Source organism: Macaca fascicularis, chromosome 19 (assembly GCF_037993035.2).
Source record: "Macaca fascicularis isolate 582-1 chromosome 19, T2T-MFA8v1.1".
Lineage (NCBI taxonomy): Eukaryota > Metazoa > Chordata > Mammalia > Primates > Cercopithecidae > Macaca > Macaca fascicularis.
The window spans coordinates 63,809,783-63,834,812 of NC_088393.1; the positions used below are offsets into that span (position 1 = coordinate 63,809,783).

A 25,030-nucleotide genomic window follows, 5' to 3' on the forward strand; every position below is an offset into this window, starting at 1 on the left:
TGGAAGTTCAAATCAAGGTCCAGCAGAGTCCGCTCCTGAGGAAGACTCCTTCTGGATTGTACACGGCTGCCTTCTGTGTCCCCACGTAATAGAGGAAGAGATGGGGAGAAAGAGAGCTAGGGAGGGACTTCCAGTTGTTCCAGCACCATTTACGGAAGAGATGATCCTCCTTCATTGTTCCTTTGTCAAAATCAGTTTGCTACATTTGTGGGGCATGCCTTCTCTATTGTTTACTGAGAAAAATGTAATTTCTATATTTACAATGTAATTTCTATATTAAAATGTAAAAATGTAATTTCCCTATTTACAGTGTAATTTCTATATTTAAAAGTAAAAATGTAATTCCTGTAGCTACAGCGTAATTCCCGTAGTTACAGTGTAATTCCCGTAGCTACAGTGTAATTCCCGTAGTTACAGTGTAATTCCCGTAGCTACAGTGTAATTCCCGTAGCTACAGTGTAATTCCCGTAGTTACAGTGTAATTCCGGTAGCTACAGTGTAATTCCCGTAGTTACAGTGTGATTTCTAAAAATGTAAAGTCTATATTTGCCTGGATATTGAGACTATGTCAGGTGACTGTAGGATTCTCGTATCTTCTAGATTATTGTGTCTGATTCCCCCATCTATTATTGAGACTTTGCATGATCATTTCAATGAAAAGGTGAAATGAACCTAATAACTTTCTGCCTTCATCACCATGCCCCCAATACTAGCAAGATACTGTATAAGAAAATGGTAATCTTGATCCATTTATTTTTAATGATTTGGCACTATCCTGAATTTTCCACAGGTTTTATTTATTTGTTGTTCCTGGTCACTGTCTCTTTGAGGATTGGTATCTCTGCTCCGGACAAGATGGCGGCCTCTTTCTTCTCTGATTTTGGTCTTATGTGGTATCTGGAGGAGCTCAAAAAGGAGGAGTTCAGGAAATTTAAGGAACATCTCAAGCAAATGACTTTGCATCTTGAACTCAAGCAGATTCCCTGGACTGAGGTCAAAAAAGCATCCCGGGAGGAACTTGCAAACCTCTTGATCAAGCACTATGAAGAACAACAGGCTTGGAACATAACCTTAAGAATCTTTCAAAAGATGGATAGAAAAGATCTCTGCATGAAGGTCATGAGGGAGAGAACAGGTGAGGGAGTCTGGGAAGAGGGTCAAGGCTTCTTATAATGACCATGTCCTAATTTTGGTCAGTGGTCTCTGCCTGTCTACAACAGGACCAGAATGTGCTATGGGAAAATATTAGTCGGTTTTTCCTTTTTTATTTTTTGTAGATGGAGTCTTACTTTGTTGCTCAGACTGGAGTGCAGTGTAGTGGTGCGATCTTGGCTCGCTGCAGCTGCAACCTCCACCTCCCAGGTTCAACCGATTCTCCTGCCTCAGCCTCCTGAGTGGCTGGGATTATAGGCACCTGCCACCATGCCTGGTTAATTTTTGTATTTTTAGTAGAGCTGGGGTTTCACCATGTTAGCCAGGCTGGTCTTGAACTCCCGACCTCAGGTGATACACCCACCTTGTCCTCCCAAAGTGCTGAGATTACAGGTATGATCCACCACACCCAGCCTGAAAATATTGTCCTTATAGGCAGGAAATGGTCTCTTAGACCTGGTGGTTATATGTGGGTAAAATGTCCGTGGCTATTATGTCCTAACCTGTATTGTACCTTTATCTGGGTCACCAGTGATTTTTTACCCTAAGCTGAGAGCTTGCAGCCAAGCCAGAAACTCTCTGAGGTGAAGTTGTAGCATAGGAACTATGCACTTGACTTATTTGCAAGAGCAGCCAACACCTGCGGCAGAGGACACAGTGAACTGAGGCTGACTGTTGTATCGTGCGTTTAGCCAAAGTTCACATCAGAAAAGCTATGATCTATAAGCAGCGTGGCTTTTAGAGTCACATTTATATTTATCCTGGCATAAGGTGTTAACCGTGACTTTGCACATTTGCGACATCAATGGCAGGAGATAGCTCTTTCGACTTGACTGCTGAATTGTTTCTCTTTGTCGTTGTTCAGTGTTTTACTGTGATGTGCCTGGATGTGGTTTTGTTTTCATCCCGACTGGGATTCTTTAATATTCTTGCAACTGAGATTCAGTAACTTTCTTCAGTTCTCAATTTCAGCCATTGTCTGTGTATTCCATTCTTCTGTTGCTTCTTCTGGGACTCCAGTTTCACCTACTGGACTTTCTTGTTTGTTCGAGATAGGGTCTGGCTCTGTCACCCAGGGTGGAGTGCAGTGGCATCATCACGACTCCCAGCAGCCTCAACTTCCTGGGCTCAAATGACCTCCCACTTCAGCCTCCCAAGTAGCTGGGACTACAGGTGTGTGCCACCATGCTTGGCTAATTGCACACCTGGCTAACTTTTATAAAAAATTTTGTAGAGACGAACTCTCACTATATTGCCCAGGCTGGTCTCAAACTCCTGGGCTCAAATGATCCTCCTGCCTTGGCCTCCCAAAGTGCTGGGATTACACGCATGAGCCACCATACTGGCCTAGACTCTTTATTATTATTATTATTATTATTATTATTTTTACAGAGTATCACTCTGTTGCCCAGGCTAGTGTGAAGTGGTATGATCTTGGCTCACTGCAATCTCCGCCTCCTAGGTTCAAGTGATTCTCCTGCCTCAGCCTCCTGAGTAGCTGGGATTACAGACACCCACCACCATGCCCAGCTAATTTCTTTGTATTTTATTAGAGACAGGGTTTCCCCATGTTGGCCAGGCTGGTCTCGAACTCCTGACCTCAGGTGATCTGCCCACCTCAGCCTCCCAAAGTACTGGGATTACAGGCGTGAGCCACCACGCCTGGCCTTGATTTCTTAAATTTAGTTCACATGTTTTATTTATGCAGTTTGCCTTTTCACATACTTCCGTTTTTTCTCAATATTTATTCCATCTTCTATTTTATTGAGCATTTTAAATTACTTTAAAATCTGCCTGAAGATTTTAACATTTACAGGTCTCTTTCTACTGTTTCTTTTTATCTGGTCATACAGTCTCCTAGTATGTACGGTAATTTTGAGTGCCAGATTTTGACTATGAGACATTGAAAAGATTGAGGATCTGTAATATCTCATTCCAGTGAGATTGGAATTGGTTCTGGTAGTAGTTGGGGGGAAAGTTCCTTAATAGTGAGGATTAAAATAATTGGTTTGAAATAAGATAATTTGAGAGTTTCCATTTTTGGTGATGCTAGGCTTTCTTGCACATTTTCTTGATTTGGAACATTACTTGGAAAAAACCCTTCCCCGTCAAATTTTTTTTTTTCCTTTGAGACGGAGTTTCATTCTTTCACCCAGCCTGGAGTAAAGTAGTGTGATCTTGGCTCACTGCAACCTCATTGAACGCCCCAGGTTCGAGTGATTCTCCTGCCTCAGCCTCCGGAGTAGCTGGGATTATAGGCGCCGCCTGCCACCACGCCCAGCTACTTTTTATATTTTTAGTAGAGACGAGATTTTGCCATGTTGGCCAGGCTGGTCTTGAACTGCTGACCTCAGGTGATCCGCCCGCCTTGGCCTCCCAAAGTGCTAGGATTACAGGTGTGAACCACCGTGCCCGGCCCCCCAGTCCAAATTTTTAAACAAATTCCCCCATGTTTCCTGGAGTGTTTTGGTGTCACATGCTGCAGTCTCAGCTACACTGGAAGCTGAGGCAGGAGGATCACTTCAGCCCAGGAGGATGAGGCTGCAGTGAGCTGTGATCCTCCTGCCTTGGCCTCCCAAAGTGCTGGGATTACAGGCATGAGCCACCATACTGGCCTAGACTCTCTTTTTTTCATTATTATTATTTTTTACAGAGTCTCGCACCACTGCACTCCAGCCTGGGTAACACAGCGAGACGCTGTCTCAAAAAAGTAATTTATAAAGAAGAACATTCTTTGCACGTGGAACTATTTTAGACTATTGCTAAAATAAAACGTAAGCAGGTCTGAAGATAGATCTTCCACTAGGTACTTACGCCTCTATCTCTTTTCACAGTTAGTTTGAGGTTGTAGCCACTTAATTCCCCTTAATGAGCAATGAAACATGTCACCGAAATCTCCAGAATGGCTAAGAGGACCAGGAAAGTAGGAAGCCACTGGGGAATGGGTAAACAACTTACTGAGCTTAAGATGCTAATGGGATCCTACCAATGTCAGACGGCATTTTTACCAGTTAGGAACTTCAGGGGACTGAAAAATTGGGGGAATCCCTTGTTCTCCCCAATAACTTAAGGTAGCATTACCTACAGTCACACCCAGCAGTCTATGGGCATTGGATTATATCTTTCACCTGCATCCAATCAAATCCATAACCATCATGCAGGGGCATAGGGAAAATTTCTCGCCTACAGCTGCCCCCCACATTTCCAGTCCAGCAACCACTCACCTGCAGAACATAAACATCATACTAGTTATTTAAGGAACAGATAACTGTAAGGGAGTTCTCAGCCTGGCTAAAGGATCCGGCTCTAGGCTGGTGCTCCAGAGATGACTCTAAGAACTGTAGCACCAGGGAGCTGCTACCTCTCCTGCAGCAAGGAAAGAGGGAGATGGGAAGCCCACTGTTAGAACTGTGACTTTAGAAATACACCACAACAGCTATGATTCAGAAATTGGGAAGCTCACCAGTGCAGCAGCTGCCTAAAATCAATGACTACAGGAACTGGTTTTTGTTTTTGAGACAGTCTCGCTCTATTGCCAGGGCTGGAGTACAGTGGTGTAATCTCTTCTCACTGCAACCTCCACCTCCCGGGTTCAAGCAATTCTCCTGCCCTGGCCTCTCGAGTAGCTGGGATTATAGGCCTGCACCACCACGCCTGGCTAATTTTTGTATTTTTAGTAGAGATGGGGTTTCGCCATGTAGGCCAGGCTGGTCTCGATCTCCCGACCTCAAGTGATCCACCTGCCTCAGCCTCCCAAAGTGCTGGGACTGCAGGCGTGAGCCACTGCCCAGCCAACTACAGCAATTGGAGACAAGGCTTCTGTTACAGAAGAGCCCGGTGTCTGTGTGTTCATGGAAGCTGGTAGCAAAACAGGCAGAAGATAGACTCCACTCCCCTTCTCCTTCCAGTGTCACAAGAGTGAAGGCAAATCGCAGAACTTAATCTGTACCTTGATCTTAGCTACAAGGAGTTGTGGGATGCGTAGGGCTTGGTCACTATTGTTGCTGGATTTTTTTCTTTTTTCTTTTTTTTTTTTTGAGACGGAGCCTCGCTCTGTTGCCCAGGCTAGAGTACAGCGGTGCCATCTCAGCTCACTGCAACCTCCGCCTCCCAGGTTCAAGTGATTCTCCTGCCTCAGCCTCCCAAGTAGCTGGGACTACAGGCACCCACCACCATGCCCGGCTAACTTTTGTATTTTTAGTAGAGATGGGTTTTCACCATGTTGGCCAGGATGGTCTCGATCTCTTGACTTCATGATCTACCCACCTCAGCCTTCCAAAGCGCTGGGGTTACAGGTGTGAACCACCGCACCCAGCCTGTTGTTGGATTTTTTGCTTGGTTTTTCTTTTGAGAATTCTGCCATCAAAAGAAAGCTCACTGGCATAAAGTTGGAATGGATGCGAGGTGCCATTCTATCCTATCTACTGCACCTTGTCTCTCTCCTAGAGGCAACTGCCTAGATCAGGTCCTTCTTAGGGAGACTTTCAGATCTAGTCCCTATATGTGAAACCTATATCTGTATCTAAATCCCTTGTTGACCCAAATGAGTAAATGGAATAGACACTGTCCTGTTATTGATCCATGTGAAGAGATTATTCCATACTTTTAATATCTGTATGATAGTTTGTATAATATCTGTATAATAGTTTGTGGTTTCATAGTTACTTTCCAGTTATTTTGCTATCATAGTAGCAATGAATACCTGTGAAAGTAGAAGTTGTCAAACTTTACATAGTAGCAGTGAATACGTGTGTGTGTGTGCGTGCGTGTGTGTGTGTGTACTGAAAGAAGTTGTCAACCTTTTTGTGTAGAGGACCACACGGTTTTCTATTTTAACCTTTGTGGGTCATACAGTCTCTCACAGCTATTCAGCTCTGCTATTCAATCACGAAGGCACCTGTAGACAATACACCCGTGAATGGCATAGTGAGTTCTCATGAAACTTTATAAGAGCAGACTGACCAGGTTTGGCCTGGGGGCCACAGTGTGTAGACCCCTGGAAAGATACATCCTTAGAAGAAAAAAATTTTCAGGGGCAAAGAATATATACAGGAATGCTTAACTTTGTGGTTTTTTTCTCCTCTTGCCCTCATTGACTCAGGATACACACAAACCTATCAAGCTCATGCAAAGCGGAAATTCAGCCGCTTATGGTCCAGCAAGTCTGTCACTGAGATTCACCTGTACTTCCAGGAGGAAGTCAAGCAAGAAGAATGTGAACATTTGGACCACCTTTTTGCTCCCAAGGAAACTGGGAAACAGCCACGTACAGTGATCATTCAAGGACCGCAAGGGATTGGAAAAACGACACTCCTGATGAAGCTGCTGATGGCCTGGTCAGACAACAAGATCTTTCGGGATAGGTTCCTGTACACTTTCTATTTCTGCTGCAGAGAACTGAGGGAGTTGCCGGCAACGAGCTTGGCTGACCTGATATCCAGAGAGTGGCCCGACCCCGCTGCTCCTGTAACAGAGATCGTGTCTCAGCCGGAGAGACTCTTGTTTGTCATCGACAGCTTCGAAGAGTTGAAGGACGGCTTGAACGAACCCGATTCGGCCCTGTGTGACGACGTGATGGAGAAACGGCCCGTGCAGGTGCTTCTGAGCAGTTTGCTGACGAAGAAGATGCTCCCGGAGGCCTCCCTGCTCGTGGCCGTCCAACCCGTGTGCCCGAAGGAGCTCCGGGATCGGGTGCCCATCTCAGAAATCTACCAGCCCCGGGGATTCAACGAGAGTGATCGGTTAGTGTATTTCTGCTGTTTCTTTAAAGATCCGAAAAGAGCCATGGAAGCCTTCAGTCTTGTAAGAGAAAGTGAACAACTGTTTTCCATATGCCAGATCCCGCTCCTCTGCTGGATCCTCTGTACCTCTCTGAAGCAAGAGATGCAGAAAGGGAAAGACCTGACCCTGACCTGCCAGAGCACCACCTCTGTGTACTCCTGCTTCATCTTTAACCTGTTCACACCCGAGGGTGCCGAGGGTCCGACTCCGCAAAGCCAGCGCCAGCTGAAGGCCCTGTGCTCCCTGGCTGCAGAGGGCATGTGGACGGACACGTTTGAGTTTCGTGAAGACGACCTCCGGAGAAATGGGGTTGTTGAGGCTGACATCCCCGTGCTGCTGGGCACCAAGGTTCTCCTGAAGTACGGGGAGCGTGAGAGCTCCTACGTGTTCCTCCACGCGTGTATCCAGGAGTTCTGTGCTGCCTTGTTCTATTTGCTCAAGAGCCACCTTGATCATCCTCACCCAGCTGTGAGAAGTGTACAGGAATTGCTAGTTGCCAATTTCGAAAAAACAAGGAGAGCACATTGGATTTTTCTGGGCTGTTTTCTAACTGGCCTTTTAAATAAACAGGAACAACAGAAACTGGACGCGTTTTTTGGCTTCCAACTGTCCCAAGAGATCAAGCAGCAACTTCACCAGTGCCTGAAGAGCTTAGGGGAGCATAGCGATCCTCTGGGACAGGTGGATTCCTTGGCGATATTTTACTGTCTCTTCGAGATGCAGGATCCTGCGTTTGTAAAGCAGGCAGTGAACCTCCTCCAAAAAGCTGACTTTCATATTATTGACAACGCAGACCTGGTGGTTTCTGCCTACTGCTTAAAATACTGCTCCAGTTTGAGGAAACTCTCTTTCTCCGTTCAAAATGTCTTTAAGAAAGAGGATGAACACAGCTCTACGTGAGTCCGTCCTACGACTTGTTATCTCTTTTCAGAATCTGTCTGTATTTCTGAGTGGGTTTTGCTGATGGAGTGTTTAATATAGGATCATGGTTAGAAACTCCCTTTTTCTATCACAAAACCTCAGCTCACATCTTGGCCCAACCCTTTAGGGGCTCTATGACTTTGTGAGCCTTGCCCTTCTGTGGCCGCAGTGGCCCCATTACAGATGTGGGAATAATAACACGTGTATTGTGAGGAGTGAATGAGGACCTGTGTGAAGTGTTTCGCACTTTCTCAAGCATTAGCTGATCAGTGCTATAATTGATATCATTTCCATAGCACCACACGCATGTGTCTCGACCTCTTAGCTGCAAATTACCTTTGAAAACTTACTGTAAAAAAAAAAAAAAAAAAAACCATACAGCCCGGGTGTGGTGGCTCATGCCTGTAACCCTACCACTGGGGGAGGCCGAGGCAGGTGGATCACTTAAGGTCAGGAGTTCAAGACCAGCCTGACCAACACGGTGACACTTCGTCTCTACTAAAAATACAAAAATTAGCCAGGTGTGGTAGCGCACACCTGTAATCCCAGCTACTCGGGAGGCTGAGGCAGGAGAATCACTTGAGCCTGGGAGGCAGAGGTTGCAGTGAGCTGAGATCGCACCACTGCCCTCCAGGCTGGGTGACAGTGAGACTCCCATCTCCAAAAAAACAAAACAAAACAACAACAAACAAACAAAACCCTACATAAGTAATACACTTTTTTTTTTTTTTTTTTTTTTTTTGAGACCGAGTCTTGCTCTGTCCCCCAGGCTGGAGTGCAGTGGCGAGATCTCAGCTCACTGCAAGCTCTGCCTCCCGGGTTCACACCATTCTACTGCCTCAGTCTCCCGAGTAGCTGGGACTACAGGCGCCCGCCATCACACCCGGCTAATTTTTTGTATTTTTAGTAGAGACATTTCACTGTGTTAGCCAGATGGTCTCGATCTCGTGACCTCGTGATCCGCCCACCTCGGCCTTCCAAAGTGCTGGGATTACAAGTGTGAGCCACCCCGCCTGGCCAAATCATACAAATTTTAATTTATGGCTCACGCCTATAATCCTGACACTTTGGGAAGCTGAGCAGGAGGATGCTTGAAGCCAGGGGGGCTAAGACCAGCCTGGGAAAAATAGTAGGACCCCACTTCTACAAATTTTTTTTTTTTTTTAACTAGCCAGGTGTGACAGCACATGCCTGTAGCACAAGCTACTTGAGGGAGGCTGAAGTAGGAGGATTGCTTGCTTGAGCCCTGGAGTTAGAGACTGTAGTGAGCCATGATTGTGCCACTGTGTATCCCAGCCTAGGCAACAGAGCAAGACCCCATCTCAAAACCCAAAAGAATCACGTGTGGTGGATCCTATTATCCTGTTCCAGGTGAGGAAACTGGAGGTCAGGTGAGCTGCCAGGATCTCATAGTTAGGACGTGGAGAGTTTCAGGTCTGAGCCTAGGCTGAAGATGTCAACTTAATGGCTGGGCTGTGCTGCCTCATCTTTTATTATAAACCAGCCTGGCCAACATGGCAAAACCCCGTCTCTACTAAAAATACTAAAATTAGCCGGGCATGGTAGCGGGTTCCCAGAAACCCAGTACTTCAGGAGGCTGAGGCAGGCGGATCACTTGAGGTTAGGAGTTTGAGACCAGCCTGGCCAACATGGAGAAACCCTGCCTCTGCTAAAAATACAAAAATTAGCCAGGCATGGTAGCACACACTTGTAATCCCAGCTACTCAGGAGGCTGAAGCAGGAGAATCGCTTGAACCTGGGAGGTGGAGGGTGCAGTGAACCGAGATTGCACCATTGCACTCCAGCCTGGGCAACCAGTGAAACTCCATCTCAAAACAAAACAAAACAAAACCTGTTTTGGATATAAGATAGGGTTTCTCAACCTTGGCACTGGTGATGTTTTGGGGGCTGGCTCTCCTGTTACAGTGGGGGGCTCTCCTGTGCATTGTAGGATATTTAGAAACATCCCTGGTCTCTACTCAGTAGATGCCAGAAGCACCCCTCCCCCAAGCTATAACACCCCAAAAGGCCTCTGGACATCCCCAAATGTCCCCTGGGGGGAAAAGTCACCCCAGGTTGAGAACCACTAACATAAGGTGAGCTTTCCTGAAGGATCTTCTGACTGAAGGAGGCTCTGCCTCAGACGTCTTCTGTTTGAGAAGACAGAGTAGTGCGTGTATGTGTTACAAGTGGCTTATGTTGACCGCCTGCCCGTGGAAAGCTCGTCCTTTCTTGACTGCAGGTCGGATTACAGCCTTGTCTGTTGGCATCACATCTGCTCTGTGCTCACTACCAGCGGGCACCTCACAGAGCTCCAGGTACAGGACAGCACCCTCAGCGAGTCAACCTTTGTGACCTGGTGTAACCAGCTGAGGCATCCCAGCTGTCGCCTTCAGAGGCTCGGGTAAGTGGAGAATCGACCTTGACTCGAGTATGTCACGGAGATGATGTTCATCTCACCTCTAGCTTTCAGTCGAGGCTAACTGCACAAGCAGAGAATTAACACGCAGAGCCGTTTCTCAACCTCAGCACTTCTGGACATCTCATTGCAGCTCATTCTTCATCATAGGGCTGTTCGGTGCATTGTAGGGTATTAAGATGCATCCCGGGTCTCTACCCTCCAAATGCTAATAGCTTCCCCTTGTCCAGATAACCGAAATAGTGTCCAGACACTGCCAGCTGTCCCTTGTGGGGCCAAAATCTCTCAAGTTGAGAACCACTGAGCTGTGTCACTGGGCTGCGAAATCAGAGAATGAGTTCATTACGGATGATAAGAGACAAACATAGGTGTGCAGGCTGTGCTCCCGTTAGATGAGACTCATCCAAAGTTTTCTTTGTTTTTGCAGAATAAATAATGTTTCCTTTTCTGGTCCGAGTGGTCAGCTCTTTGAGGTGCTCTTTTATCAGCCAGACTTGAAATACCTGAGCTTCACCCTCACGAAACTCTCTCGTGATGACGTCAGGTCCCTCTGTGATGCCTTGAACTACCCGGCGGGCAACGTAAAAGAGCTAGCGTAAGTCTGCATTTATTGAGACCACTGATGGGATTTCAGAGAAGACTATGCATTTCTCTTTGCAGGGAGGAGCTGCATAGTTTTAACACATCCACCTTTTCCTTCCAGGATTTGTGTGCAAACTTAGTTTCCTGAGAACTTGAAGGAGGGAGGTTAAAGTTTCTCAATCGATGCAGTCATTTCGGAAAACTGTGTTTGTCTTTAGCCTTCATGGATTCTGGCAGATTGTGTAACCCAGTAATTCCACCTGGAGGTGGACAGAGGGACTGTCTCAGTTTGCTGAAAGACAGGCACCAAAGCATTCCCAGCAGGTGTTCATAATCTCTGAGAAGTAGAAATACCACTGACAGTAAGTTGGATGAGAAACCTGTGGTTACATGCTCCTGTTCCATGAGAATGAATACTCCTGGCCGTATGCAAAAACTGGGATGAATCTCAGACATTGTTGATGGCAATGAGCCAGACCCAAGAGTACATCCTATGGCTTTATGCCTGTGAAGTTCAAAGATGGGCAAGGCTCTGGCTTTACTCCTGTAAAGTTCAAAGATGGGCAAGGCTCTGGTGTTGGAGGTTCGGGCAGTGTATTCCTCCGTGCTCGTGCTGCCATAAAGACATACCTGAGACTGGGTAATTTATAAAGAAAAGAAGTGTAATTGGCTTATGGTTCTGCAGGATGTACAGGTTTCTGCTTCTGGGGAGGCCTCAGGAAACTTGCAATTGTGGCAGAAGGCAAAGGGAAAGCAGGCATGTCTTACGTCGGGGAGCAGGACGAAGAGAGAAAAGGGAGAAGCACTACACACTTTCAAACAACCAGCTTGCGTGAGGACTTGCACAGGAACAACACTAGGGGATGGTGCTAAACCGCTAGAAACCATCCCCATGATTCCATCACCCCCCCAGACCCCTCCTCCAACACTGGGATTACAGTTGGACATGAGAGTTGGGTGGGGACACAGCCGAACCATATCTGACAGCAGTTACCTTTGTTAAGATCGTGACTGGAAAGGGATACAGGAGATGATGAACCCGCTCTGTTTCTTGACATGCTGGTAACTCAAGTGCCTTAAATTCATGACAGTCCATTGGCTGGCACTTAACCATTGTGTGTGCTTGCCAGTATGTATGTTTTAATTCAAGCATTTTTTTTTTTTGCAATTAAATAAGGGTTTCCTCTAGATACTTACCCTCTACTTATCTTCGTTGGTACTCACACATTCAAATACCTCTCTATACTAGTCTTTGTCGGCCATTTTTCTGAGCTTGCATCAACCAAATACAAAACGACCCAAACCCCCTTTTTTTTTTTTTTACAAAAAAATAACAGCTTTATTGTGATATCCACATACCCCAGAACATATTTTAAAGTATGCACTTTATATGCTTTATACTTGAAAATGTGCTTTTAAAGTATAATTGTATACTTTATGCTTTTAAAGTATGATTGTACACTTTATACAGTTTAGTGATCTTCATATATATTCATGAGGATGTACAACCATCATGACTGTCTGATTTTTAGAATGTTTTCATTATCTCAGAAAGAAACCCCATACCCGTTAGCATTCGCTCCTCATGCCCTTATCTCTCTGGTCCCTGGGAATTACTAATAAACTTTCAGTCCTACTGGATTTTCCTATCCTAGGCATCTCATATAAGTTGAATCACATGTGGTCTTTTGTGAATGGCTTGCTTTCACTTAGCAGAATGTTTTCAAGGTTTATCCAAATTGTACCATGTGTCAGTACTTCATTCCTTTTCTTGGCTAAATAGTATTCCACTGTATAGATATTCCCCATTTTGTTCTTCTAGTGTTCATCTAGTGATGAACACTTGGGTTGTTACCACCTTTTAGCTATTCTGAATAGAGCTCTATGAACACTCATGTTTGAACACCTGCTTTCACTTCTTTTGGGCTTGTAACCAGGAGTAGAATTGCTAGGTTATATAGTAATTCCATATTTAACTTTTGGAGGAACCACCAGGTTATATTTTCCTCAGTGACTGCACAATTCTGTATTCCCCCCAGCAATGTCTGAGAGTTCTGTTTTCTCCACATCTTTGCTTATTTTTTACTTATTTACTTACATTTTAAAAATTATTACTTATATTTACTTTTTTTTATTATACTCATCCTAGTGGGTGTGAAGGAGCATCTCATTGTGGTTTTGATTTGCTTTTCCTGGATGACTAATGATGTTGAGCATCTTTTCCTGTGCGTTTTGATTATTTCTGTATCTTCTTTGGAGAAATGTATTTTCAAGTCCTTCACACGTTTTAAAAACATTTATCTTACATTCAGGGGTACAGGTACGGGTTTATTATATAAGTAAATTGCATGTCATGGAGGTTTGGTATACAAATTATTTCATCACCCGTTAATAAGCATAGTACCAGTTAGGTAGTTTTTTCTTCCTCACCTTCTTCCCACCCTCGGCTCTCAAGCAGGCCCTGGTGTCTGTTGTTTTCTTCTTCATGTCTATATGTACTTGGTGTTTAGCTTCCACTTATAAGTGAGAACATGTGATATTTGGATTTCTGTTCCTGCATTAATTTGCTAAGGATAATGGCCTCCAACTCCATCCATGTTGCTACAAAGGATTTTCTCTTACTCTTTTTAATGGCTGCATAGTATTCTGTAGTGTATATGTACCACATTTTCTTTATCTAGCCCACTGTTGATGGGTATTTAGGTGAATAGTGCTGTGATGAGCATACAGGTGCATATGTCTTTATAATAGAATGATTTATGTTCCTTTGGGTGTATACCCAATAATGGGATTGCTGGCTTGATGGTAGCTGTATTTGAAGTTCTTCCAGAAATGGCCAAACAGCTTTCCATCATGGCTGAACTAATTTACATTCCTACAAAAATGTATAAGTGTACACTTTTCTCTGCAACCTCACCAGCATATATTATTTCTTGACTTTTTAATAATAGCCATTCTGACTTGTGTGAGATGGTGTCTCCTTGTGGCTTTGATTTGCACTTTTCTAATGATTAATGAGCATTTTTCATATGGTTGTTGGCAACACCTTTGCACATTTTTAATTGGGTTCTTTATATTTTCTGATTACAAGTTATATATGAGACATGCTTTGTGAATATTTTCTGCCATTCTGTGAGTTTTCTTTTCACTTTCTTAATGGTGTCCTTTTGAAGCACAAAATCTTCTAATCTGAGTACACTTTATTTTTTTATTTTGTCTCTTGTGCTTTTGGTGTAATTGCTACAAAACCATTGCCTAACCGAAGTTCATTAAGATTAACTTTTTCTTTTCTTTTTCCCCCCAAATTTGAGATGAGTCTCACTCTGTTGCCCAGGCTGGAGTGCAGTGGTGCAATCTCAGTTTACTGCAACCTTCACCTCCTGGGTTCAAGTGATTCTTCTACCTCAGCCTCCCGAGTAGCTGGGATTACAGGTGTGCACCACCATGCCCGACTAATTTTTGTATCTTTTTTTTTTTTTTAGTAGAGATGAGGTTTCACTATGTTGGCCAGGCTGGTCTCAAACCCCTGACCTTAGGTGATCCGACTCTCTTGGCCTTCCAGAGTGATAGGATTACAGGTGTGAGCCACTGTGCCTGGCCCTTTGTTTCCTTTTAAAAGTTTTGTTTTGCCTCTTATATTGAAGTCTGTATGATCCATTTTGAGTAAATTTTTGTGAATAGTGCGAAGTAGGCCACATTGTATTTTTTTCACTCCTTGAAAATAATATTAGGTTGGTGCAAAGGTAATTGCAGTTTCTGCCATTAATGGCAAATTACTTTTGTACCAACATATACACACACACACACACGTATGTGTATATATATGCGTGTATATATGTATATACATATATATGTGTATGTATATGCGTGTATATATGTATATACATGTGCGTGTATATATGTGTGTACATATGTATATACATATATGTGTATACACATATATATGTGTGTATGTATATATATACAGAGAGAGTTGTTGTTGTTTTTGTTTGTTTTGTTTTTTAGAGGGAGTCTCGCTCTGTCTGCACCCAGGCTGAAGTGCAGCGGTGTGCTCTCTGTTCACTGCTCAGCCTCCCGGTTCAAGCAATTCTCCTGCCTCAGCTTCCTGAGTAGCTGGGACCACAGGCGCCTGCCACTACGCCCGTCTAATTTTCATATTTTTAGTAGAGATGGGGTTTCACCATGCTGTCCAGGATGGTCTCGATCTCTTGACCTCGTGATCCGCCCTCCTTGGCCTCCCAAAGTGCTGGGATTACAGGCTTGAGCCACCGCACCCGGCCACACCAACCTATATCTTAAAGCTAGGAACAACGTTAAAAGCACGCATGGCCACAGAGCCCTCCTGCAGAGGCGTGAGGAGCCGTGGACTCGGTGACTTGCCAATTCCACGTTTGTTTCTTGACAACTCCCACGATGGCTTTCATCTTTATGCTGTTGTCTCTGAGTTTAGTTTATTTTTTGTGGCAGCCAGAGGTAAGGAGTGTGGTTGAGGTAATAGGAAACCACAACTACTGGCAACACAAATCAACTCAAGCACCCAAAAAAGGAGTCCTATGGGACTCAGGTTCAAAGCTTCTTCCATATTCTTTGAGGAGATATTACTTGAGCAAAGACCTGAATAATAAGGATGTGTCTAACCACAGGCCAGAAAAAGAGCATTCCACTTGGGGTGCACACATGCAAAATAGCCCAAGTTCGGTAAAGGAGCCGCTAAAGATGAGTTTGGGGAGGATCAAACATGAATAATACCTTAGAGAATGAAACTGGTGTTGTCAAGCAACTGAAAAGAACCAGGGTGACTGGGACACGGGGGCTTGGGAATGGGTAGGACCCTCGTGGATCGTGTTGTATATTTTGGGATTTTCTCCAAGTGCAGTGAGATAAGTTACTGGGGGAGGCTAAGCCAAGCATGCGTATAACTGAGATGGTGCATCTCAGGTTGGCCATCTCTGTAGCCCAGAGACCGTAAGCCAAGCACGCATATAACTGAGATGGTGCATCTCAGGTTGGCTATCTCTGTACCCCAGAGACTGTAAGCCAAGCATGTGTATAACTGAAACGGTGCATCTCAGGTTGGCTGTCTCTGTACTCCAGAGACTGTAAGCCAAGCATGTGTATAACCGAGACTGTGCATCTCAGGTTGGCTGTCTCTTTACCCCAGAGACCGGGTTGACAGGGATCAAGAAAGGGGTTGGGAGGCAGTGAGTCTCTCAAGGATGGCAAATGTGGGCTTCCCGACTCCTATAGGATTAGCAAGAGGAATGAGTCCGGGAACTAGAAACCAACAGAATGTGACATTTTCCCTTTCCTGCAGGCTGGTAGATTGTTTCCTTTCACCCATCGATTGTGAAGTCCTTGCCTGCCTTCTAACCAACAACAAGAAGCTGACGTATCTGAATGTATCCTGCAACGACTTAGACGCAGGCTTGCCTCTTCTGTGTGAAGCTCTGTGCAACCCAGACACGGTCCTGGTATACCTGATGTGAGTGGATGTCGGGGGATGCGGGGGGCCGTGGCGGCAGTCCAAACCTGGGCCTATTGACAACAATCTGCTCATTGATGGAGGCCACATAGCAGAGGTTTAAAAGCTCGTGCTTAAGAATCAGAAAAGACTTGAGTTCTATTTCAGGATTTAACACGTAGGAACTGTCTTCTTGAGCAGAATATTTAACTTTGAATGGAGGGAGAGATCCTGTCTTAGAGGTCTTACGGTTATCAATTGAGATTGTCTAGACAGAACACGTACTACATTTCAACGCTGTGAGGAGGTTGGATTAATGCACCCGCAACACACGTGGTACTTCCTGTGTTGATAACGGTTACTTCAGGCACGTAGGGTGGACTCGGTAGGTACTTGGGACCGTAGCAGAGCAAAATGTCTGTGGGCCTGTTGACCCCAGTTAGTACTACATGTGATGTTCTTGCAGTAATTGGATGAGAAGAGACTATTCAAGCCAGTTTTAGGGTATGTAAAACACAGAAGGAAGACAGATGAGTAAGTGGTAAAGGCCAGTTGATTTACCGATTAATGGAATTCTAATATCTTTAGGCGATACTTATAAAAAAAAAAAAAAAAGGAGGGGAAGACAGAAGAATAAATATGCATTTGTGTCTTTTTTTTTTTTTTTTTTTTTTTTTTGAGACAGAGTCTCGCTCTGTCCCCCAGGCTGGAGTGCAGTGGCTGGATCTCGGCTCACTGCAAGCTCCGCTTCCCGGGTTCACGCCATTCTCCTGCCTCAGCCTCCCGAGTAGCTGGGACTACAGGTGCCCGCCACCATGCCTGGCTAATTTTCTGTATTTTTAGTAGAGATGGGGTGTTAGCCATGTTAGCCAGGATGGTCTCGATGTTAGGCAGTGTTCTCAATGTTCACCGTGTTAGCCAGGATGGTCTCGATCTCCTGACCTTGTGCTCTGCCCGTCTCGGCCTCCCAAAGTACTGGGATTACAGGCGTGAGCAACCGCGCCCAACCTTTTTTTTTTTTTTTTGAGGTGAAGTTTTGCTCTTGTTGCCCAGGCTGGAGTGCAGTGGAGTGATCTCGGCTCATCGCAACCTCTGCCTCCCGGATTCAAGCAATTCCCCTGCCTCAGCCTCCCGAGTAGCTGGGATTATAGGCATGTGCCACCACGCCTGGCTAATTTTGTATTTTTAGGAGAGATGGGATTTCTCCATACTGGTCAGGCTGGTCTTGCGTGTGTCTATTTTTTAATATGCAAATATCATTGGAAGAAATAGTATAATACAGGCTGCCTGTGAGAAATAGAACTGGGAAGCTGGGAGATAGGGGAGGATGGAGATTTTTCCCTCTTTATACTTTTGGGCATTTTGAAACATGAACAACGTGAAAGTGAGAGTGTTCTGAAAATGTCAAGAAAATGAGAGGATTTACACCTCAAGCTAAAATAGAGGGATGGGGACAGGACTTAACCTCCCACCCAAAACAACCAAAAATAACCAACTAAATAAAGCAACTGTTTAAGACCTCAGACATCAGGCAATGAAGGACAGTGACTCCTGAGCGATGAGGGACAAACACGTGAGTCCTGTATTTGTCCTTGGTTACTACCTGGGGAGAGATTTCAGGATGCAGTTTAGGAAGGGGAACCCAGATGGAAGTTGGTAGACTCCCAGAGTTGGTGAAACCCCGTCTCTAGTAAAAATACAAAATACAAAAATCAGCTGGGCTTGGGGGTGCATAATCCCAGCTACTCTCGAGGGAAGCTGAGGCAGGAGAATCGCTTGAACCTGGGCGGCAGAGGTTGCAGTGAGCCAAGATCGCACCACCGCACTCCAGCCTGGGAGACAGAGCAAGACTCTGTCACAAAGGAAACAACAACAACAAAAGCCCACAAATGCCTGGATATGCCAGAAAATTGAGATCCATGAAAGAAGCAAGCTGGGTGAGGCCTGCGTGGAAATGCAGATCTTGTGTCTATCGACAGGAAGCAGCTGCCCGTTCTGTCCTAGCCTGTTGGATTTCCACGTAGGAATGTGACTCCTTATTGCCAGATAGCCCAGTTTTCAACAGAGGTTGAAATCTAGATTTCATATAAAATGTCAATGATGGTTATAGATTGCCAACTGATTTTGTTAAACACGAAAGTGCCAGAAAACTTAAATATCTGTAGGCCATGTGTGGTTCATTCATCACTAGCTTTCACCCTCTGCTTTTTTGTTTTTTTCTACTCCACACTTTTTTTCAAAGCGAACATGGATCCTTAAAAAAAAAAAAAAAAAACATAAACTGGCTGGGAGTGGAGGCTCTCACCTATATTCCTAACACTTTGGGACGCCAAGGCAGGTGAATCGTTTGAGCGCAGGAGTTCAAGACCAGCCTGGGCAACATGACGAAACCCTATCCTGACAAAAAAAATTAAAAAATTGCTTGGTGTGGTGGCACACACCTGCAGTTTCAGCTACTCAGTAGACTGAGGTACTGAGGTGGGAGGATCCCTTGAGCCTGGGAGGTAGAGGCTGCAATGAGCTGTGATCATGCCACTGCACTCCAGCCTAGGTGACAGAGCCAGACCCTGTCTTGAGGGAAAAAAAAAAAAAAAAAAAAAGTTTTGAACCTATTACTATTTTAGAGAATAATGAAATTGAAAAAGTTGAGGATACTACACACGAGGTAATCAATGCACTTTACCAGTCCATGAGGCAACAGTCTCAGAAGGCGCATGTCTTGTCTAAGGACATCATCAGATGGAGAATTAGAACCAAAATTAAAGCCCTATTAGAGTATTAGCTATGCCATATTACACGATACTTTTTCCTTCTGTGTTAACCTCTTACTTTGATTCTTCTATCAGGCAAGTAAGAAGAAAGGAGAGGGTCAGACGTGGTAGCTCATGCCTCATAATCCCAGCACTTTGGGAGGCCAAGGTGGGCAGATCACCTGAGGTCAGGAGTTCGAGACCAGCCTGACCAACATGGTGAAACCCCATCTCTACTAAAAATACAAAAATTAGCCAGGTATGGTTTTGGGTGCCTGTAATCTCAGCTGCTTGGAAGGCTAAGGCAGGAGAATCACTTGAACCCGGGAGGTGGAGGTCGCAGTGAGCTGAGATCGCGCCATTGCACTCCAGTCTGGGTGATGAGAGCTGAGATCGCGCTGTTGCACTCCAGTCTGGGTGACGAGAGCAAAACTCCGTCTCAAAGAAAAGAAGAAATGAGACAGGGTGTTTTCAGATAATCCAGAACTTCATCTCAGTTGGGGAGTTTGTGGGATTATAGAAATACTACCCTGAATATGAGATTAAGCAAAGCTCCCTGAGACGACACATCCCTCTTCACTCTCCTTCTTTTCTCCTTGTGGTTTTGTCCCCGTAGGCTGGCTTACTGCCACCTCGGTGAGCAGTGCTGTGAATACATCTCTGAAATGCTTCTGCATAACAAGAGCGTGCGCTATCTAGACCTCGGCGCCAATGTCCTGAAGGACGAAGGACTGAAAACCCTCTGCGAGGCCTTGAAACGCCCAGACTGCCGCCTGGATTCGCTGTGGTAGGTTTTTTGCCGTTTCTTGGAAGACCAGGACGTCTTTTCAAGGGCATGCGCTTCTGAAAATAGGGCACCTGGAACTGAGGAAGGCCATAGTGTCTGTGCCTGGGAATGTGAAGGTTTAAAAACTGGTTGCCTCAGATTCTTGTAGAGACATTCATGTAAACAAATCTGCACCCTGACTTCTGTGTCACAGATTTAATATGTTGTAAATAGTTCTGCAGAGGCCTGAGAGAGCCAGAATTAGGTCTGGGACCTGAGGGGCAATTTCATGGCTAAGACGATATTTGGTGCGTGTTCTACAAGATGAATACAATTTCATCAGGTGCAAAAATAAAGCCAAAATTCCAGGTAGAAGGGTAAAATGTGAAGGCGGGAGATCCAAAAATACACTTGAGAATTAATGTGTGTAACAGAGAATGCTTTAGAAGAAGACAGAGGAGAGGGTAGCATGAGATCAGCAAAAAGGAGATAGTGCAAAGACTTAATTTCATGTCATCACATAGAGAAATATCTGGGTAATCTCTGTAGCGGTGGTGGCAGTGTTTTAGAGTTACCAGTTAGGATAATACGTTACGCTCTTTCCCTGAAAAATACAGACTTGTGAAATTTGGCAGCATGATTTTTACCTAATCCATTAGGAAATCAGAGTTTAGAATTTTGTATTCCTCACTTGAAGAGTATGTTAAATAACATACCAAAAACACAAAATGCATTCATTCTCTCCCGATGGTGTGTTAGGCTATCTGGGCCAATCACTGACACTGAAAGACACCAAAAATGTAAGATACAATATTAAGAAAAAATTTAAAAGCATCTAGAAGCTAAACAGAAATATTCTTTTTTTTTTTTTTTTTTTTTTTTTGAGACAGAGTCTTACTCTGTCACCCAGGCTGGAGTGCAGTGGCGCGATCTTGGCTCACTGCAAGCTCCGCCTCCAGGGTTCACGCCATTCTCCTGCCTCAGCCTCCCGAGTAGCCGGACTACAGGTGTCTGCCACCACACCCAGCTAATTTTTTTGTATTTTTAGTAGAGACAGGGTTTCACCATGTTAGCCAGGATAGTCTAGATATCCTGACCTCGTGATCCATCCGCCTCAGCCTCCCAAAGTGCTGGGATTACAGGTGCACCCAGCCTAAACAGAAATATTCTAAAGTAGCAGGCTAAGTAGATAGCACTTAAGGCTTTCCAAAAATCCTTAAGACATATTTAAAAAAAACACAACATAACCTTAAACTAGTACTGAACCAGACACCTGAAAGAAACAAGAGCAAATCGTCTCTGGAGGTAGGTAATAGGATGACATGATCCTTGACCTTGGCTTATTCCTAAAAGGAATTTTTAAGGTCAGTAAATACCACACAGTTAAAATAACCCAAACCACAAGGAGATAAAGCACATTGAGCCAAGGACAAGTCAAAATACAAACACCTACCAAACTTTATCTAATTATCTATAAAGCAATTATACTTACTATGTTTACAGAAATATAACAAGTTTGAATCTTAGGGAAAAAGGAGATTAAATGAGCAAGTAGTACGACTAGAAATTATAAATATAATAACAATATATGGGGTGAATAGTAGATTAGACATAATTAAAGACAAAGTAAAATAGAAGATAGGTTATAATTACCTAGAAAGCAGCATGCAAACAGAAAAATAGGTAAACTTAGAATTAGCTTATAAGACTTAGATGATTAAGACATTCTAACAAACTTACTGGGAATCCCAGAAAGATAAAATATTTTAAGGCTAAAATTTTTCTGTAACTGATGAAAGATTCCAGTTCAGATTCAAGCATCCAAATAAGTGCTTAACAGGATAAATAGTGGAGAAACTGCAGAACACCCGATATAAAGATGTTGGCCTGGAAAGGTTTAACAAGGGGCTGGGAGCTGGCGGAAATGATCTACGAGAAAGGCTAGACAGACTTGGGTGAAGAGTAACAGTGGAAACCAGAGGGCAGTACAGGGAGATATCCAATATGGTGGGGAGAGGGGAGGGTGGATTGTCAACCTAGAATTCTATAGCCACCAGAAACTATCAAGAATGAGGTTAAAACACCTTTTCAAATAAATACCAATTTCTTACCACCAGATCCTTCCTAAAAGTAATTCTAAAGACTGTTTCTTAGACGAAGTTAATCGTTCCAGATGGAAGAGAGACAGAGCAAAGGAAGTGGTAGATGTCTGGATAAATCTAAACAAAATGTGGTTTGTGTATAAAAATAATACAGTCTTGAAGATTTAATAGAAAACATATACAACCGCCATAACAAAGTATAAAGGGGTAGATTAAAGTGAATACTCAAATTAGCAGAAAAGAGGAGACAGAATGATTAAAAATACCCAATCCAAAAAAGAGGAAACAAAAATTGAAGGAACAGATAAGAAAATATAAAACAAGATATATATTTGAATTCAAATATACTAGTAATTAGATATAAACAGATGAAATGTCTCAGCTAAAAAAAATTACCATGTTAAAACATAACTAATGTTTATAAGTTACTTATTAAAACGTAAGCTTGTGGTTGTACAACATTGTGAACTGTAGTAAATGCCACTGAACTGTTCACTTAAATATAGTTAATCTCATGTAAATTTTACCTCAATAAAATGATGAAAATGATAGAAAAAAAGACCTTGCAAATATTAAACCAAAGGAAGCTGATGAAACTGTATGAATCAGACAAAATAGAATTTAAGACAAAGTATCATCTGATTCATTATTTGGTTCCTGCTAATATTTAAATTATCTTCCTACTCAATTGAACTTTAAATTTTATGAGGTGAACATAATTACTTCCCATATGCAGTCCAGGAGTCCAAGGAGAGAAATCATAATGGAAATTAGAATGTATGTTGAAATGAAAAGAGAATATACTTTGCAACAAACTCAGATGGAGCTATAGTACATGTATATATTTTGAAAGGAATCTAAAGAATAATGAACTTAAGGGTTTTTTTTTTTTCATGGTAAAATAAACCCCCTAAAGGATAGAAGGAAATAAAAATAAGGACAGAAACTAATTAAACGAAAATCCCAATGGAAAAGATGAGAAACCTGCAAGGTGGTGCTTTGCAAAACCAATTTTTGTTAATGCCGTCCTATAGAATATAATGCAGGCCACACATGTAATATTAAATTTTCAAGTAGTCATATTAAAAATGAAAGTAAATATTTGAAACTGATTTTAATAATATAGTTTATTTAGCCATATATCAAACTTCAATATGTAATTCATATATCACTTCAATATGTAATCAGTACAAAAAATGACTAATGAGATTTTACTTTTTTTGTATTAACTCTTTAAGATTCACTGTTTTATACTATGGCACATCTAGATTCAGACAAGCTACATTCCAAGTGCACAGTGGTCACACGTAGCTGGCTATCACGTTGAACAGCGCAGGTGTATACCAAGAATGGGCAAAGAAACGTTTCTACAAATGCTACCGATATTAAAAAGATTCAATATGAGCAACTTTACACAATAAACTTGAAAATTTAGGTATTTTCAAGACTCAATAAGCTTCTAAAATAACTTAAATGTACTCAAGAGAAAAATGTATCAATCAAATCTTTTTATGTAGAAAATTTTAGGCTTAGAAGCTTTCACTGGTGATTCTTACCAGATTTTCAAAGAATAAATAATTCCACTCTTAGAAATCAACTTTTTCAGGATCAGAAGAGAAGAAACTCCCCACCTTTTTTTGTGACTAGCATAATCTTAATGCCAGAAACCAATAAGAATTTTATCAGTTGCAATATAATCCTTACAATTTTTGTAAGAAAGCAGAATTAAAGGCTAGTGTCGTTCATGAAATGCAAAAGCACTAAACAGAATATTAGCAAGCAGAATCCATAAATGTATTAAAAGAATAAACATAATAACTAAGTTGGGCTTATCCCCAAAATGTAAAGTTGCTTTAACATTAAAAAGATTAGTAAAAAAATCAATGTAAATCACTTTACCGGTTAAAAATAAAAATCATGATCTAAAATGCAGAAAAGTTTGAATTAAAACATATAACTCTTGAAAAATTATTTGGGAACTTCCTTGATAATCTAAAGAATATGTTCAAAAAAATCTAAAACAAACATTTGTCTAATGATAGAAAAGCTTTCTCTTCAATATCAAGAAAAAGATAAGAATGGTGGCTATAATCACTTCTAGTTAACAATGTCCTGAAAATCTTAGCAAATGCTTCAGGGTAAGAAAAACACTAAACCTGTAATCCTTGAAGAAACACCTAAGTCTATGCAGATGATTTGAATGTACATAGAAACATCCAAGAAAATCTATAGCTAAATTATCAGAATTAGAGTCTAACAAGCTTGCTTGAAACAATATATCAAAAACAGTTACCGATATATCAACAAGAAGTAATAAGCTAGTAGAATTAAAGTACCATTTACAGTAACATAAAAAAGAAATTACCTAGAAATAGCTACTGTGATATATGTGAGACTTTTGTAGAGAATGTGTACAAATTATGGCATAAAACAATGTTATATTCAAAGATTGAAATATTCAACATCTAAAAAGTCAGTTCTCCTTAAGTTGAATTCATTTGCTTTCATGAAATCCCAGTGAAAATGCCATATTTTTGTTTGGGGATTGAATTGAACTTGAAAAGTAAATTTTACAGTGTGTATGGAATTTGCAAGAGGCCAGTAATACCTAAGAAACACCTAAAATATAAAAAGTAGGGCCGGGTGCGGTGACTCACGCCTGTAATCCCAGCACTTTGGGAGGCTGAGGCGGGTGGATCACCTGAGGTCAGGAGTTCGAGACCAGCCTGGCCAACATGGTGAAACCCCATCTCTACTTAAAAAAAAAAAAAAAAAAAAAAATTAGCTGGGTATGGTGGTGGGCGCCTGTAATCCCAGTTACTCAGGAGGCTGAGGCAGGAGAATCACCTGAACCCGGGAGGCAGAGGTTGCAGTGAGCCGAGATCATGCCATTGCATTCCAGCCTGGACAACAAGAGTGAAACTCCAGCTCAAATTAAAATAAATAATGTAGGAGCCCTTGCTCTAAATGTATCAAGACTTTCTAAAGTTTTAGAAATTAAAGTATGAGATTCACACAAGGATAAGCAGATAGACCAGAGACACAGAATAGAGATCTCAGAAACAGACTGATCCACGTGTGTTCAGATGTTGCATC

The 25,030-nt window shown here is 42.8% G+C and overlaps 1 protein-coding gene across 1 annotated transcript in view; it reads left to right on the forward strand.

Annotated features, from left to right (window-relative positions):
- Window positions 1–719: 719 nt before the first annotated feature.
- NLRP4 (NLR family pyrin domain containing 4) overlaps window positions 720–25,030 on the forward strand; it is a 30,036-nt gene continuing 5,725 nt past the window's right edge. Inside the window, exons 1-6 of the mRNA XM_015442109.4 lie at window positions 720–1,135; window positions 6,254–7,829; window positions 10,097–10,258; window positions 10,701–10,868; window positions 16,170–16,337; window positions 19,683–19,853. Of these exons, the coding sequence (XP_015297595.4) occupies window positions 733–1,135; window positions 6,254–7,829; window positions 10,097–10,258; window positions 10,701–10,868; window positions 16,170–16,337; window positions 19,683–19,853 (2,648 nt within the window). The 5' untranslated portion in view covers window positions 720–732. The remainder of the gene's footprint in view (window positions 1,136–6,253; window positions 7,830–10,096; window positions 10,259–10,700; window positions 10,869–16,169; window positions 16,338–19,682; window positions 19,854–25,030) is intronic.